The sequence below is a fragment of the Dryobates pubescens genome, chromosome 11 (assembly GCF_014839835.1).
Source record: "Dryobates pubescens isolate bDryPub1 chromosome 11, bDryPub1.pri, whole genome shotgun sequence".
Taxonomy (NCBI): Eukaryota; Metazoa; Chordata; class Aves; order Piciformes; family Picidae; genus Dryobates; species Dryobates pubescens.
The window spans coordinates 17,029,991-17,046,907 of NC_071622.1; the positions used below are offsets into that span (position 1 = coordinate 17,029,991).

General features: G+C 39.9%; 1 protein-coding gene across 3 annotated transcripts in view; it reads left to right on the forward strand.

Moving 5' to 3' along the window:
- The window catches only part of TGFBR3 (transforming growth factor beta receptor 3), a 109,976-nt gene that overhangs the window by 12,812 nt on the left and 80,247 nt on the right, over positions 1-16,917 (forward strand). For all 3 annotated transcript variants that reach the window (XM_054165158.1, XM_054165160.1, XM_054165159.1), the window contains exon 2: positions 448-623. In XM_054165158.1, the coding sequence (XP_054021133.1) occupies positions 563-623 (61 nt within the window). In that variant the 5' untranslated portion in view covers positions 448-562. The remainder of the gene's footprint in view (positions 1-447; positions 624-16,917) is intronic.

Genomic DNA, 16,917 nt, shown 5'->3' on the forward strand with positions numbered 1-16,917 from the left:
CAGAACTTGTGACACTGAGAAATGATGAGTTAAATTTATCTTGTTACCCGTAAACCAGCTAGAGCACATATGAAACATTTCTTCATGGCGTAGTAAAGGTAGCAGGAAATAAACAAACAAATGTTTGTATGTCCCAGAGAAAGTCTGAATACTTAAAAGTAAACATATCTGAAGCTATGGGTACTGTTGGCAGGCTTCAGTGGGACTTCAGTATTAGTTGACAGAAAGGGCTCTGGGATTTCTCTTCCAAGTAGCTCACAACTTGCACAGTGTGTAATATGAAAGAGCAACAGCTGCAAGGAAGTGCTGAAATACAGGGTGGAAGAGTACTGAGCTATCTGTACCTAAAGTATCTGCCAATATAAAATGCACTCCTTTAGTATTGCTTTAAGAAAGACTTCTCTAAGTTATATTTGTATTCAAATGGTTTTTTACTTCTTTCTATAGGCACTTAGGAGCCTGGAAAATCTGATTGCAAAACATACCATAAATTTCAAAGGAAGAGTATCTGCATGAAGGGCTACAAAGGGAGCTGATTTGAGAAGACACAGCGTTTGCAACAATGTCTTCAAGTTGTGCAACTTCAGTGTTTGCTTTGATGATTCTGTGCTTTGCAGCTGCAGGTAGGTGGCATGTAAATCTCAAATTCAGTTGTAACTTGTGTATATATTCAGAATTATTAATAAAAATACCTTTTTTATTATGCTGGAAAAATGCAGGCCAGCTAATGTTTGTGTTTACATCTCGATTTTATACAAAAATATTGTGATCAGAACTGCTGGTATGGTGATGGAAGAAACAATGCTGTTCCTATATAAGCATGTTTTCTTGCACCAATGTTTCCCCCCTTTAAAGTAATTAAAGAACTGCAGTAGTAACATAAATTATTTTGCCAATTCACTATTAAAAAATGTAATTGCATGGTGCACATAGGTTATAAAGCAGAAGATTGCTGTGGAAGTAGGTTAGCTCTGCCAGTATGATACTGAGGCCAGACTATTAGCTCTGTCAAGAAGCTGCATTTATTACCCTGGCAGTGGGGTTGTGTAGATGAAGCTGAAACAGGGTGTCTGTACAGAGCTGGGCTGAAATCATAGACTCATAGAATTGTTAAGGTTGGAAGGGACCTCAAGGATCATTTAGTTCCAACCTCCCTGCCATGGGCAGGGACCCCTCACACTAGATCAGGTTGCTCAGAGCCACAATGATGGGCAATGATGATTAAACACAGTCTATACCCAACCAGTGGTCACATCATAACCTTGCTTCTAGCAAGAGTCCAAGGTGGAAAATGAACTTTTTTTGTACAGCATGAAACTAGAAGTGGGGCTGGAGACGACTTCTGCTCAGGACAGGGTCTTTGGCCCTGAGCACAAGTACTTTCAGACCTATGGTGTACCAGCTCAGCTCATTGTTGCCTTCAAGGTCAGTAACCTGGGATAAAACTGCAATTATGTAGTTGATAAAAGTAAATTTCTGTCAAAATCCTAGGAAGGTTTGTAGCAGGTCACCATGTCTGTCTAGCCTTCTTGCCTTGTCAAGTTTTAACTTCACCTTAGTCATTCCTGACAGTTCTCTAATCTGTTTTGAAGTTTGCTGTCAATGGTGATGGCAAAGACTTTTCAATAACAGTTGTCAGTGTTACTGGAGGGCTCACAGGTTAGGAAGATGCATTACTTTTTATGGGGATTGTTCCTGTTCTGTGTTTTGTCTTAGGTAGTTTTCAGTAGCTTGTAACAGAGAAAGGAAAGGTCTGTAGAGCTCAAGTACCTAGCTTCTATTGCAGCTTCTTCAAGCACTGAACTGATTCTTCTTGATATGTTTGTCTGTCAAAGCTGTTGCAGTTTCAAGGGGAAGCCTCTTCTACAGCATGGGTCGTTGCAGAATGGGCCAAATGGCTACATGGTCAATCAGAGTGAGGTAGTGAGAAAAGTGGACAGTGGGCAGATGGCTTGATTAAATCTGAGATGTCCTCACTGTGGAAAAGATGACCAGCTTTGGAAGAGACATGACTGAGCAATTGAATGTTTTACAATTTGGCTTCTTTTTGTGCTCAGCACAGAAAATTCTTACAAGCCCTCAAGCCTTATGGGATTTTCTCTGGGGCTGGCCTCCTGAAGGCATCCATCCAACATTAGTAACTTCGATTGTTTAATAGTACGTGATGCTAACATTTTGCAATAGCTTCATCAGAGATGAACTTTCAGCAGTACAGGGTGTGTCTGAGTGTGTCTGTGGCTTGAGCTGAGCATATGAATGCTAGTCTTGGCTGAGAAGAGTGATTACGTGGAGCAAATCTGAATCACTACATATGCATAAATATCTGCCTTAAAAGAAATTGCTAGTGTAGAAAAAACCTGTTTTAATTAATCAGAACATCAGTTTTCGGTTGCTGCTGAGAAGATTGCTTGCCTAAGAAGTCAGCTTATCTCTTATTGCCAGTTTTAATTAAAACCCACTAATTTAAAAGTGCTACACGTAGTACTACTATTAAGAAGTTACTCAGCGTTCAGACACATTAACATGACTGAGCTGAAGTTTACTGTGTTTTTTTCTGTGGTTTTAGTCCTCAATTCTGTGTTTTCCTCTGGCAGCTATTCTTGAAACAAACTCTTTACAAAGCACATGGATTTGATCAGATACTTATTCATAAGTAGAGTCATAGAATGATTCTGGCTGGGAGGGGCCTCTGGAAGTATAGGCCAGTCCCCTGCTCAGAGCAGGGGTATTTCTTTCTTGAAGACTAATTCTTCCCACTATCTGCATAAGAAGAAGATGGCTGAAGGGAATAAAAGGGATCAGTTTGTTAGGTGAAGGGGAGGAAGCGCTGTCTTGTGCTTTCTAGCTGTGTCTGTCCTGTGGGTTGTGGGCTTTTTCCATGCTTTTTATTTTTGCAATGAATTCTTAATGAGAACATTTAGTTTACATCCTTTATGGAGTGTAATGAGGGCAGTAAGGAACTGGTGGACTTCTGTGGAGGTCAGAGAGAGAGGTATTTCAGGCAGATAAAATTACAGCTGAGGAAGGACAGCTCTCTGAAGATTGTTTAGATAGATCTTTGCAGCATTTTTCTGTTAGTAGTTACTGAATCCTGTTAACATAAACAAGTATTCTTTAAATGCAAGGATTTTGTAGCTGCAGGTGAAATATATGTGAGAGCCAGCATGGTGTTCTGGCCGTGTGTAGCAAAAGCTGTGGTAGATGCCTATAAGCTGCTGTCAGCATGATGTCCAGGGTACCAGAGGCTTGTCTCTTAATTGCCAGTGTACAGAACCTACACTTTTCCAGGCGTGAACCATTAACATACTAGTATAAATAAAGCTGAGAAGTATAAATTAAATTCCTGCATGCCTGTGGTGAGGCCTGGGGGAGGCAGGGGGCAGCATGCCACCTCCCTAGGGTGTCGATTTATAATATTGAGCCTTTTTCCAGCATACTCTTTATTTCTGAAGTAGGGAGGCTGCTGCAGGAGAGCACACCTTCTGTTTCAGTTCTACACTCAGACTGCAGTTATTGGTCTAGGTTTTGTTGTGACTTTCCAATATCTTTGTCGTTGTTATCCTTTCAGATATAGGTGATCTAAGCAAAATCTGTGTAGCGTTTCATGGTTTGTTTTTATCCTTTCCATTCTTGCTGTTTGAAAAGCTGTTAGTGTATCTAAATAGCTCAATAAAACCTCTGAGTTAGGTTATGCAGAGAGATTCATATTCAAAGCAGAACCACAAACCTGTGTATTTTCATGTTCATAGCTTGAAGAATACACGTCACTAAGTTTGCATTGAAAATGGTCTTTACAGTATCCAGATATTATTTGTCTCTTTCTCAACCTCCTCCTGCTGCCTGGATGTGTGCAACTAAATGCTTATCTGAATCTGATTTACTTTCTGCTTGTACACACATTTCTTGTGAGCTTCTATTTATGCAGCCTTAATTGTACAGAAAAAGACTGCAAAGTAAACCTTGATTACTGTAGATTTTTTCTTCCCCATGGAAAATCCAAGGCAGGATGGAGAGAACTGCTGGCAAACTATCTGCCTGTCTGAAGGAATTATGTTTTTGAAGTGGGCTTAAGCTAAGGTCTGGCAACCTGCAGTAGGTACTTCACAGAAACACTCGGAACTTCACGCGCTGCAGCCTTGGATAACCTTATAAGCAAATCTGGCTTTGTAGTCTTGGGAGCAAAAATATTCTGTCCTAATGTGGCTTAAATCAAAGGCTGGAACATATTTATTTTACTTGCTGGCAAATTTGTACAGTTGAGTGCATGATGTATGCCTTAATAAACTGTCTTAGAGGACTGTTGAAACATACCTGCCCTAGACCCAGAGGGCCAAACCTGCAAGAAGATAAGTTCTTCCATGAAGGAATGGGAAATTTATTTTTTACTTAACTCTCCCCCCCCCACTTACTGTGCCCCTGGAAAGAAGAAAGAAGGGTGATACAGCCTGTGGATCTCTACTGGTCAAGGGTCTCATTCCAGCCTTGTGGGGTGGATCCTCTGGCAGTGCAAATAGTTCCTGTTGCTGGCAAAGCAGTGCAGCTGTGGTATCTGATACCAAACAGAATTTACCCATCCAGTTATGTTCTCTTTCCCTGACATTCTCTTTCCCCTGACATTCGGCATTGCCTATGCAGCAGGTCTTGTGATGTGAGTTTCATGGCTGTGGTCAGGCTGATGGAGAGACTGTAAAAATTGATACTGAAGATTTTACCTATTTTGTGTAATACTGAAGTTACTGATTTGTCTGCATACATTGGCTTTGTCTCTACGGTTCCCTTTCAACAGCTTTTTATTCCCTGCTTCTCTACTGCATTGTTTTCCTAGCTTTTAATTTTTTTTCTACATACTTGTGTATGTTCAAGGTGTGTGTACTTCGTTTTCAATAAAGCTGTTTGCTTGTAAACTAGCATATCTTTTGAATCTGTGCCCCCCAGATATGGTGGTGATGGTGCCATAAGTGTAACAACAGGAAGAAGCAAGCCTTGTCAGGGCACCTTTTTTAAAGAGGAATTTCCTCTGACCTTGAACACACTGTTGCCAAAGGCAGTCTAAGATCCTTCAAAATGTAATAGAAAGTTCTTCCACTGAAAGGGGAAGGACGCAATCTAAAAAACCCTTTCCTTTAATTTTAAACAGTGTTTGGGTATTCCCCAGATGTAATTCAGTGTTAGGTTTTATTTGTCAACAAAGTACTTGTTGCCAGAGGTGTGGGGGTTTTCTTTGTTTATTTTGTGGTTAGAGGATGAGAACCAGGGAGATAGAGGGTTGACTCTTGAATTATTAGGACTGAAGTAAAGCAGACTGGTTGTAACTTTTGAATCAATAGAGTCTCCAGCTGTCTTTTCCTTCAGTTCTTTCTCATAATCTGCCAACTTCTGCCTCTCTTGATAAACAACCCAATTATATCCCTTTATGGTCTGTATAGTCAGTCTTTTAGAGGATGACATTAACCAGTACTCAGAGCATTTAAAGACTTGCAAGCTCAGGGAAGAGTTAGAGGGACAGAGGGCAGGTTTGCATGCTGTGCCTTCCTTCTCTTCTGTCATACTTCTGGCACTGCCATACTTCTGGTTGGGAAAGCTGGGAGCCTTTCTGTAAGGGTTGTAAAGGAATGACTGTGTGCTTTCCATCAGAGCCTATCACACTCTCTGTTCTGAGAGATATTAGTAAGGAAGCTTTTGAAGGTATAATTTTGGGTGTTTTGTTTTTTTCAAATCCTTTCAGCACCTGCCAGTGATTTGACACATCTTTATGTCAGAGGTTCATTTGATAGGAAACCAAATGATGAATTTCTAACTTCGTATCAGTGAGCTTCATGAAATAACTTTGAGAAGCCAAAACATGCATAAAAGATTGATAATTTCACCCCCCAAAAAATTAATACCTTTCAAGCAGTAAATGATGCTTTGAAGTGAGCAGTTTAAATACAAAGACTAATGGAAACTGGGAAGCTAAACTAAATCTATAGGTCCTCTCAGCACTGCTGTTTGGCATTCTATTTCTGTATAAATTAGTTTTTTAATCTGGTCTTCTTTCTCTCTCTCATTCGACTCCATTGAGTCAGATCCTGTGCCATTTCCATGTGGTTTATGCATAAATAGTATTTTTATCTTCTAAAACCACACAAAAATTCTGAAAAACTTTTGAGTGTCAGATACATAACCTTTCTCTGTATCCTTAGAGGGAGTAATTGTATTCATGGGCTGGGAATGGCTTGAACTCAGCCGGCTGCTCCTATATCAGCAAGGCTCTGAACTAAAACCAGCTGAGTATCGGCAGGGTTCTGCACCCATGTGGAGCAGTAGGGTGTGGGGTTTTGGGTCGATTCAGCAAAACAACTGAGCGTCTTATCTAAGTGCTTTGCTGAACCAAGGCAGTTACCAGTAAATGTGAAAGTCTGGGGTTTTGATTGAAACTGACTCTGGGTGATGCCAAGGGAATTCTAAGAAATATCAAGCCCATAATGAAGTACTCGAATTGTATGGAGGGGCAAATGGCAGCATTACAGAGTGTCTCTGGAGGGAGGAACTCAACTGATGAAAAGCAGTTTTGCTGAAAATTTTATGGCCTCCAATGGTGGATGGCATTAATCCTAGCCTTTCTAAGGAAATTAATTGAAGGGTTTTTTTGAAAGAGAAACTTGTCTTTAATGAGAACTAAGCATCACATAATTATTTTATAAATACTGTGCTAAAAATAATTGTTTTGTTTTCTGAAGGGAATTGACATTTTTACTTGCAGATCTTTTAATATCCTTTCTGTACTGCAGGCCCTTTTTAACTCTTTCTTACCTTCTCCATTTGTCATTTAACAATAAAACAAACCTTTTCATTTTTTTTATCAAAGAGATCTAAGGACCTTATTAGCTAACTAGAGACAGTATTTCTGCTTTGTCTAATGTGCAGGAGACATACAGAAGTTTTCTGAACTCTGAAGGAGTTTCCAGAATAAAGTGGTAGGCACTCTGAGACAAATCTAAAAACATCTGTCCTTCAGCTAATATGTGTTTGCCCTTTATTATTATTTTGTGTTTTTTTTTTTCTGTTAATGAATTCTCCTGTCCAAATAATCTCAGCTATTGATATGTCAAACCTGCCTACCATGTCTCTACAGAACAGTAAATTTGCTTGCTTGTTTCTCTTGCTGCAAAATAATATGAATCCTGTCATTTGTACTACACAGGGTATGTGCAAGATTCAAGTAGCACTGCTTTATCTGTTGCCACAGGAAGAATTAGGCTCCAAGGACTCCAGCAACCTAAACCCAGCATTCCTGAAAGTGATCCTAGGGTGTCTCAACAAGAAATGGAGCTTCTGCTGTTAGAAAAACAGCTGTTACTTTTAGATGAAAAAATTTATTGAATTTCTGTAGGTCTTTTATAAGTTCTTTTCACTGAAAAGCTCTTTTCACATGAGTCAATGCTGTTGTTTCACTACTATTTATGTTACAGTATAGAGAGAATGTGGGGACCAGGTATTGCTTCTTTGAACTGGAATATATAGTTTCACCCTCTTTAACCAATGATGATAAAAGGAACTGAAGCCTCTCAGGCTGTAAGTCATAAGAAAGATGAATTTTGAGTGGAAAAAAAGTATATTTGGCACAAGGACTCTGTGCTGTGTTCCATTACCTGAAGACATTGGGTTGGATTCCTCTTTGGTGTAAACTTGTTTTAAGTCAATGGAATTCACCAAGGATAAATTTTGACCCCAGGTGACAAAACAGCGGTTTCTAATAATTCCAAGAAGTGCAGCTGCTTCAAGCACAGTGTGATTTTCTTCAGATTTGTAAGTGCACTTCATAAAATATGGAGCTATTGTTCCCTTATTTGGCAGCTACGATGCTGTGAGACTTGCTAATAAAATGGGGATTTTACCTGTCAGGGATGGAATGAACTAAACTGAAAATGTCATTACACTCATTGGAAGCAGTGCAGAAAAGTAACAAATAAAGGAATTCAGGGTTAGGCAGTGGAAATATTTGTAGGGTTTGTTGCTGTTTTACATTTTCAGCAAAAGGTTTGATTTCCAATGGATTTGGTGTTTTGATGGTGTTTGTTGGGTTTTTTTGGTTGTGACTTTGCATTTTTAATGAGTTTGCTTTGAGACTTGAAGTCAAGAGTAGCTGAAGAGTTTATTTTGTGGTTATTTTCACTTCTTACCCTCTTTTTCTTTACTTCCTAGATTACCACATTTGCCTTGTGTCTGGAAAGAATGGGTGATGCAATGTATTTTGAAATATGTAAAATTTTCCTTTTTATTATTAATTTCCCCTTAAATGGAGGACTAAAACATAAGTTTTATTACAGTTTCACCTCAAGCTAGTTTGATTCAAGATACTAAATTGAGCTGACACTTTTCCTTCACAAGACTATGTGCCTTTCATTTATGTGTAGAAACTGCTGGGGGTGAATGGTCACTTAGCATCTTTATGTCATGGAATTGTTTCAGTTGGAAAAGACCTCCAAGATCACTGAGATAAACTATTGACCTAACACACCCATGGCCATTTAAATCACGTCTTGAAGTGCTGTGTCTACATGTTTTTTGAACACCTCAAAGGACAATGACTCCACCACCTCCCTAGGAAACCTATTCAAACGTCTGAGTAAAGAAATTGTCCCTAATATCCAATAGAAAGACTCCTGGCACAATTTGAGGCCATTTCCTCTTGTTCTATCACTTGATACTCGGGTGAAGAGAACAACACCCACCTTGCTACAACCTCCTTTCAGGTAGCTGTAGAGAACGATGAAGTCTCAGTCTTCCTCTCCAGACTAAACATTCCCAGTTTCTCTGGGCTTCTGCAACGGTATGAAAGTGACTGAAGGTGAAAAGGGTTTTTGAATATGCAGCTATTGCTAAAGTTTGCACATTTGGGGTTGCTTTGAGGAAATCTGTAGAAGATGAGAGACCTTCACATCAGTGGCTATACACTATTTATTTGTATGTGGTGTGTGTATTTAGCCCAAATGGTCAATTTTGGGTACTCTTGGTAAACATCTCTGTGCTGGGCAGGTATGTGATGCCTGCTCTACTGTGTCTGACTGTGGTGGAGTCTTCTTCTCCCTTTGACTGATACACACTTTTCCTACAGCCAACACAGAGCTGTGCTGTGTGACTTTATGTGTGTATGTTCATTCTGTGTGTTGACTAACTGTAAATGCCTGTGTCTGGAGGAGCCTTGGGAAAAGGGTGGAGTGAATTAACAAGCTGTCAAGGCGATTCATCCCAGCTGTGGCCTGTCCTTGGTCATGCACAGAGATTCCTGGAGAAGGGTACAGCAATGAGTGGGCTGCAGGCTGGATCAGTTCTTGTGGAGTCCCTGTGACTTGGTGGCCATTAATTTATTAAATGTGTAAGACTAACACTTGGCTTTTGACTGAAAGATGAAAAGCTTGTATCTGAATTAATGACTTTCTCTGGGATCTCGCAGAAGTTATTTCATCTCTCAGTGTCTGTTTCTTCATATGTAGAACAGATGAGTTCTGCCCTGTTGTCTTCTTTTATGTACTTGGATCACATTGGTGCCAACTATTGTTATCTCATTTTTTCTTCAAAACCGCCCCCCTGCTGTTTTTTGAAGGCATGAAAATGGCAAAAGGTTTTATTTAAAGGTCCATCAGACTTTCTGCCTGCCTTGCTTGTGTTTAGACTCATGGATGCTGGACTGCTGAAGTTCCTTGTGGTCTCAATAAGAAACAAGCCAGCTGAAGTTCTGACAAGTTATTAATTAGGTATGATGTCCTAGGGAGTGTCTTAACTGATGGAGCTATATGTCTTTGCTTTCTTTTCCTGCCATGCCAACCTTCATTTAAAATTAATTAAAAAACAACAACAACAAACCTCACTATTTTTGCAGGAAGCACAACTGGTCATACTCAAAGCAAGGGGGCGGGAATTATGAGGCACTCTTAGGTTGCTGCAGGGAGAAGAATTTTCAGATGAAATGTGACTCTTTCCTGGCATCATTAGAAGAAAACTTCAAACAGCAGAGAGGACTACTTTGTATCTCATGCATAGTTTGAGTGATGTGTTCAAAATTTAATGTGTGGCTTCAAGTTCTTACATGAGGGCAAACTTCATCTTTGGAGATGATTTGTTAAACTGTGTCATTTTCAAAAGTTGCAAGTATTTTGCATTTTCTGCTTTGAAAGGCCTTCTATAATGCTTATTAATTTAAAGCAGCAATTAGTTGTTCTAAGGGATAGTTTCACTTTTAAGGTGAAAAGTAATCAGTATTTGAGAAAATTGGCAAGAAAACTGTTCAGACATCACCATGGATATTATTTGTCTCAGTTGCTTTTTGGATCTAGGCCAGTAGTAGTTATTTTTCTTGCAAAAATACCGCTCATGGTCATATCATTCACTGTATTAGCTTTGATTCTCCCAGCGTTCATGTTTGATCTCTGTGATAGCATCACAGATGGAAGTAAGAGAGTTGAAATATGCACCATAGGAAAGACTCTCTGAGGTTTTTTTAAAAGATTGCAATTGTCTAAACTGTAACACTTAGGCAAGTGCTTCTCCAGGGGCTCTTGTTAAGAGGCCTGCTAACTGAATTTAGTAGTTTCTATAACAAGAAAATCTCCAGTCATCTAACTGAAATGCTCAGAATACAGAATGCCTCAGCAGCAGAAAAATTAGAGCAGTCCTGAAAAACGCTGCCTTCTGTTGCTTGTGAATTTTCTTGAAATCTCTATTTTATTTGTGTTTTAAAATTTAAAAAGCTAGGGTTTGGGTTTTTTGTGTGTTTGTTTGTTGTTTGTTTTGGTTTTGGGGTTTTTTTTAAGCAATTTCAATGTTTAAATCTCTCTGTGATGATTGATTTTTGAATAAAAGAATTTTAAAAACTGAAGTTACTTAATTCTAGGTCTCTGTTAACATTTACTGGCTCCCAAGAATACATTTGCAGCAAAAAGCCTGTGAGTAAGTCTGCTCTTACAAATACCAGACTGAACTTCAGCTTTAATGAATGATTTGCAGTTCTGACTATTGAGCTGCTTAATGGTGGTGTTAAAATCTTCCTGCATATGGAGAAGGCCTAATCACCTAATTTATTTATTTTTTTTGATTCAGTGTCACACAAACACTACACAAATATTTGTGGGGCGGTGGGGGGGGAGGAGGAAGTGAGAGGAATCTCAAGTAAAGGTTTCCAACTAAGAACTTTCTTTTTTGTCCTGCCTCGAGGAGTCCTGGAATGTAGCTTCCCTCTTTCTCCAGAGAAATAATAATGCACTTTAGATGGTTTTGTAGGTCAAGCATTCATGTGTCTATGATTTGACAAGACTGCTCCAAGTAGGGTGAAATCAAGATCTATTAGGAAGAATTTCTGAGCAATGAATCAACATTTTCTATTGCCTGCTGGACTGGATTAGTTTAATTAGAGCAATAGGGGTTTTTTTGGTTCTAGTTGACTGAACTAATGAAGTTGGTTCAGTTCTGATACCTGTATTGTTTGGGTTGCTTTCATGACATTTTTGGAAGGAGCAGTACTCTGTTCCAGTAGAAGGGATATGATTTTTTCTCTAGTGCTCCTCACCTTCAGCTTGCACTTTGATGTCCCAGTGCTCCCTGGTGAGGTTCCTTGCTGGAATGCTTCACAGACTACAGGCCCGCACAACTGGAAAAGGTTCATGTTTAGACAAATTACTTTATTTATTACTTCTGCCCTTTGATCTCATTCTAAACCAGTTAGTAAATGTCTGATCCTGTTTACAGCTCTAGGACAATTTCACAGCAGAAATTTTAGAGCACTGTAGCACAGCTACTTCTTCCTTCATGAAATTAACTGTAGGGTTCATGTCCTGAAGTGGTAACAATGCAGTTGTTCTGGTCTGAACCTTTTGATATTCCTCCTTTATTTGTGATATATAGGTTTATTTGCTTTTTGTCCCTGTCCACTACTTGTTAGGTTCTCCACACCCTTTTGTTAAATAGGCCCTGAGAGAGACTAGAGTGGGAATCTGCTGTGCACAGGCTGTAGGGGCCATGAAGGAACTCATGCAATTGTGCTGCACTGCAATGAGTGTGATGCTCTCTGCTCTCCTCTTGCCTTGGAGGGTATGCTCTTCCTTCTGTGTCTCATACTTTACTGTAACTGCCTGTATCCAAGAGGTCTATTGGTATGTTTTCTTAGGGTGATCTCATCATAATGAATATTCAATAGTTTTGTAATGCTCCTCATACACACATAGAGCAGCTGGCACAGATTTTTTTTAAACAACCATCTTTGTAATATGGATAATCTCAACAAGATTGTTGTGTGCTTAACAAGAAATTTCTTGTTTTCCAGTCAAGTTTGTGGCACTGGTACTGGGGCTGAGAGTAGTGAAACTGCTGTGCCTGGTTTCTCTATTACGAGTCAGGTTTGTGCTGACTTTGGGGTGGTGATGGTATCTGTTTACTCAGTTGTTTGCATCTCATTAGAAAATGTTGGTACTGTTCTTCAGATGATCGATAGGTGACTTCTTTTAAAGCAGAGTTACAGTCAGGCTTGCAGTGTAATAAGAGTACCTCTGTATTCTATGGCCAGGAAGTTATCAAGGATCTCAGGAGACATTAATAAAATAATGGTTGTTAAATTCATCGAAGGGAATGGAAGTTTAACCACAGGTCCTCTGACAGGAAGAATAACTTGGAGCCTGGCTCATGTGTGCTTATGTGAGAGCTTTTGAAGTCCTAGAAGAGTGGTTGGTACTTTCATGATTGCTAGGGCAAACAAAGAGACCCCTGAAGTGGGAGGCAGGAGTAGTGGAGCCTTCCTTTTTTGCATCGGCTGATATTTGAACTGCATCAGAACTGAGTTTCCTCCTACACAAGTAGAGTGTTGAAGTATTGTTCAAGTGTAGCAGTTGCTTTATTGCCCAATGACCTTTCCCCAGCAGAGAAGGGGGCTAGAAAAGGAAACCCACAGGTTGAGATGAAATTGCATTAAACAAAATAACCAAGCCAATACCAATGCCAACATAAAGTATATAAAGTTATACTCGGCCTAGTGAAGATATGGCAGTCACACTCGACGGGAAGCAGGAGGAAGGTCAGGAGCCCAAGGAGGAGGCAGGCCTCCCCGTTTATGGTAAGCATGACATTTATGGTCTGATGTATACCTGTGAGCCAGCTCAGGTCAGATGCCTTGCTGACTCAAAACTGTGTCCTGCAGCCCATGGCTAGGACCTAGCAACCAGCACCAGAACAAGGGGACACAGTCTCAAGCTGTGCCAGGGGAAGTTTAGGCTCAAGGTGAGGAGAAAGTTCTTCACTGAGAGAGTTGTTTGTCATTGGAATGTGCTGCCCAGGGAGGTGGTGGAGTTGCCATCCTTGGAGGTGTTCAAGAGGGGATTGGACGAGGCACTTGGTGCCATGGTCTAGTCATGAGGTCTGTGGTGACAGGTTGGACTTGATGATCTTTGAGGTCTCTTCCAACCTTGGTGATAGTGTGATACATCCACCACCAAGTTAAATGTATCCTGTCAAAATTGGAGCATATGGCAACAAAATGATTTACTGACATAGTTGCACCTCCTTACCCAAAAGCACGTGACAGAAATGCTTTTACATTCATGTAGCTGATGTAACTGTACCTATAAGAAGTGTTCACCAACTTGCAGTTTCCAACAGTGATAATACAGTACATTATGGAAAGGAACTGCACCATCATGCAGTAAAGTGTTGAAACTCCTTTTCTGTACGTTTAGCTGCAACTCCTCACACTCACTGCATTTTGCTACAGTGCTAGCAAGTGAAAGCCTTTTTAGCTTTAGATAAGCTTTCTTGGCTTATCTAAATGCTGTGAAACAAATACATATATAAAGAGCATAGTAACTTAACTGGGTGCTGTATCTATTTAATTTCCAGTTTTTGTCAGCTGAGAAATCCAATCCCTAGCTCTTGGGTTTTTTCCTCAAAATCAAACCCTGATGTTATGCCCTAGTTATGGATATGTTGAAATGGGTCATTTGGATGTTAGGTGTTTTGGTTCTTTTCCTACAAAAATAATTCATTTAAAAAAAAAAAAAAAAGGTATGTGAGATGCATAGCAGTGGTCACCTGCAGGCCGTTACAAATTCCAGCAAGCCAGATTTTTACTGTACGAGTTGCCACTACCAAGTGCTGACTCAGTAGCTTTTACGTACACCTCTAAAGTTAAGCAGGAAGAGATGTTACTGACGTAATGCCCTTTCTGAGGGACTGTTTCAAAGCTTACAAAGTGTATATGAGGCCCCACAAACTGCTGACTGCACTGCAAAGTTATTTTACATCTAGTAAGTTCCAGGATATTGTGACTGTGTTCATAACAGTGCTATCCTTTACTGGTTGTACTTGAAAACGAAGTTACGCTGTTCTAAGTGTTGCCAAGTCACTTTGAAAGTCTCAGCCCTTAACCCCACATGCAGGGCTAAGCTGCTGGTTTGCCATTTCATTGGGAAGGAAAGGTCACTGAGGTATCTGCCTCCTTTTTCTTCTGTTAAGGAAACTTCTGTGATCTTACAGCGCGAACATCCACAGGCTTTCACACTTAATTTGTGGTTAGTTTTTACAGAATCTACCTGCAATCTTTTTCCTTCTGAAGTTGTGTGTGTTTGTTCAAGAAGGAGCATCCTGAGGTTTTGTGCTCTTGCCTTCTTCAGGCAGGCCCTTAAACAGGAGTTGAACCCTTAGCCATAAAGGGAGGTGGAGACCTGTGGGGTCTCCACAAGGGAAGTGCTTGATGTGTGTATGATGTGAACATTTTGTGAAACCTGAATTGGCTCTGAGGTTCCCTGAGACCTTTTGGTTTTTTCCAGGCAGCAGTGATGCCATGATATATGCCTTTTAAATGTTGTATTAGCATTGGGCACAAATGACTTATTTCCTGAGTTAAAACTCCTTTCCCAAACTCCTCCCCTGCCCCCCCAAAAAATAAAGAAGTTAACAGATGATTGAGGAAAAGCCATTGTGATTTCATATGGAGGCCATCTCAGTTCTCCTTTTATGTCTAATGCTTGCCTGGGAGTATATGCTGTGCACTTACCCAAGATTTGAATTGTTTTCAACTTAATGTTTTTGAAAATGCATTTAACAGTTAACTGCTGATGTGCTTGCTCTTTTTGGTAACAGCTAGCAAGCAGCTGGTCAGTACATTAACAAAATGTGGGCTTAGTTAACTCTTGCAGAACTCTTGTCAGAACTATATCAGGGAAAATAGAATAGGATTAAAGAAGGGGCTTGTGCTTAGTAAAGGAAGAAGTGAGCAGAAGGATGTCCAAGAGGAAAAAACCATTTTGGAGAGGGAGAAGAGGTACAGCGAGCAGGGAGTGACTTGTTTCTTAGAAAGATGAGTGAGTGGTAGCATTTAGTAAGAAACTCCTAAAACAAAACTTTACCTCAATGGAAATGGAAAGAGAGACATTAGTTAGTAAATAATTTAAGAGTTCTGGATGAAATTGCAGATAACCTTTCAGAAATATTTCTGAAGTGAGTAATTTTATTAGTTCATTGAGAATGAGTATGTTTTGGTGTGGGATTTGCTTAATTTCTGGTGGAGGTCTGGGTGGTGGAGAAGAACCTCAAGGGTATTAGTTAGTAAGTGTTTTATTTTACAGCTGAATTTTTATTCTTTAAGAGTTCTGAAAATCTCATTACTGAACTCCTTCTGTCAAAGTTGTATTTGAGGTAATTGAAATCACGTCTGTGCAGTGATGAGCCTTTCTCTTTTCAGTGAAGAGGAGGCACGAGTATAGGGTATATACGGTCACATCTTGTTACATGTGGCTGCCATCTGCATGAGCTAAATTATTCCCTATGAATCAGGCGTACAATATGCATGCTCTCTGGTCTGTATAAAAATTTGCTCCCAAGTTGTTTAGAGTCATCCTTTCTCACTCTCCATTTAGTCTATTCTCTGGCAAATCTCCCATGGACCTCATCTGGATTTTGGCCTGATTAAGGACTAAGAGCTTGACCTTATGAGATAATAAAAAACCCCCAGCATCCCCACAAGAATCTGCAGATTTCGATGGGAGCTGAAGGTGGTATGTGCTGCTAAAGTGTTCACCATGTGTGCTGGGTTTAAGGTAATGATTTGGGGACTTGGCTGTTGTTACAGTATGCATACTTGCTGGCCCTAACTTGATTAAGCTGCAAGTATATTACCATGATTTGTATCCTCTGTGGAAAGGGAAGCACATGGTCTCTCTGTGGATTTTGTGGCTTTAGAATGCATTTTCATTTTCTGAACGTGTACATTGAGATATTCCTCACCAGAATATTACAGTTTCTTGGTACTCATACTCTTTTAGAGCTGTTTTCCTAAAAGCGGGGATCCAGGAGCAGATTCCTTTGGGAAGCGGAGATCATGAAATTGTCAGATCTAGGATTGTAACTCTGACTCTTCCTGCACACAACTTTCCAAAGTGATTTGCCATTTCCTGAAAAGATTGCAGTATCTTCAAGCTTGCTAATAACAAAGAAGCACCAAGCTAATTATCACATCCCAAAAGAAAACACATTACAGAATTAGGCCATATAATGAGAAAATGACCATGGTTGGGTAGTGACCTTCAGTCTTCAGACTTCATTTTAGTGGAGCAGACTACTAAAACCCAAGGTTTCTCATTTTTAAAAAAGAAAAATGGAACTCCCCCAGAATCTCACTGTTTGGAAGAATGAAAGAGGTATTGAAATTCTCACACAGTCTCCAGTTAGCTTTTCATTAACAGATCTGCACTGTACACTTACCTGTTAACTTGCAACTAATTTTGGTTATAAGAAAAGAATAAGTTCTTCGGGGTTGTAATGCTCCTTATAGGTTTCTCTCTATTGTGCCTAGGCATGAGGGGCCTGAAATTTAATTTTAGGTTGCAAGGACAACTCGCAGAAGACAAAAGTTTCTTGAGTTGAAGCCTACAGTAGAAGGCAAAGACTGTGAAGGAA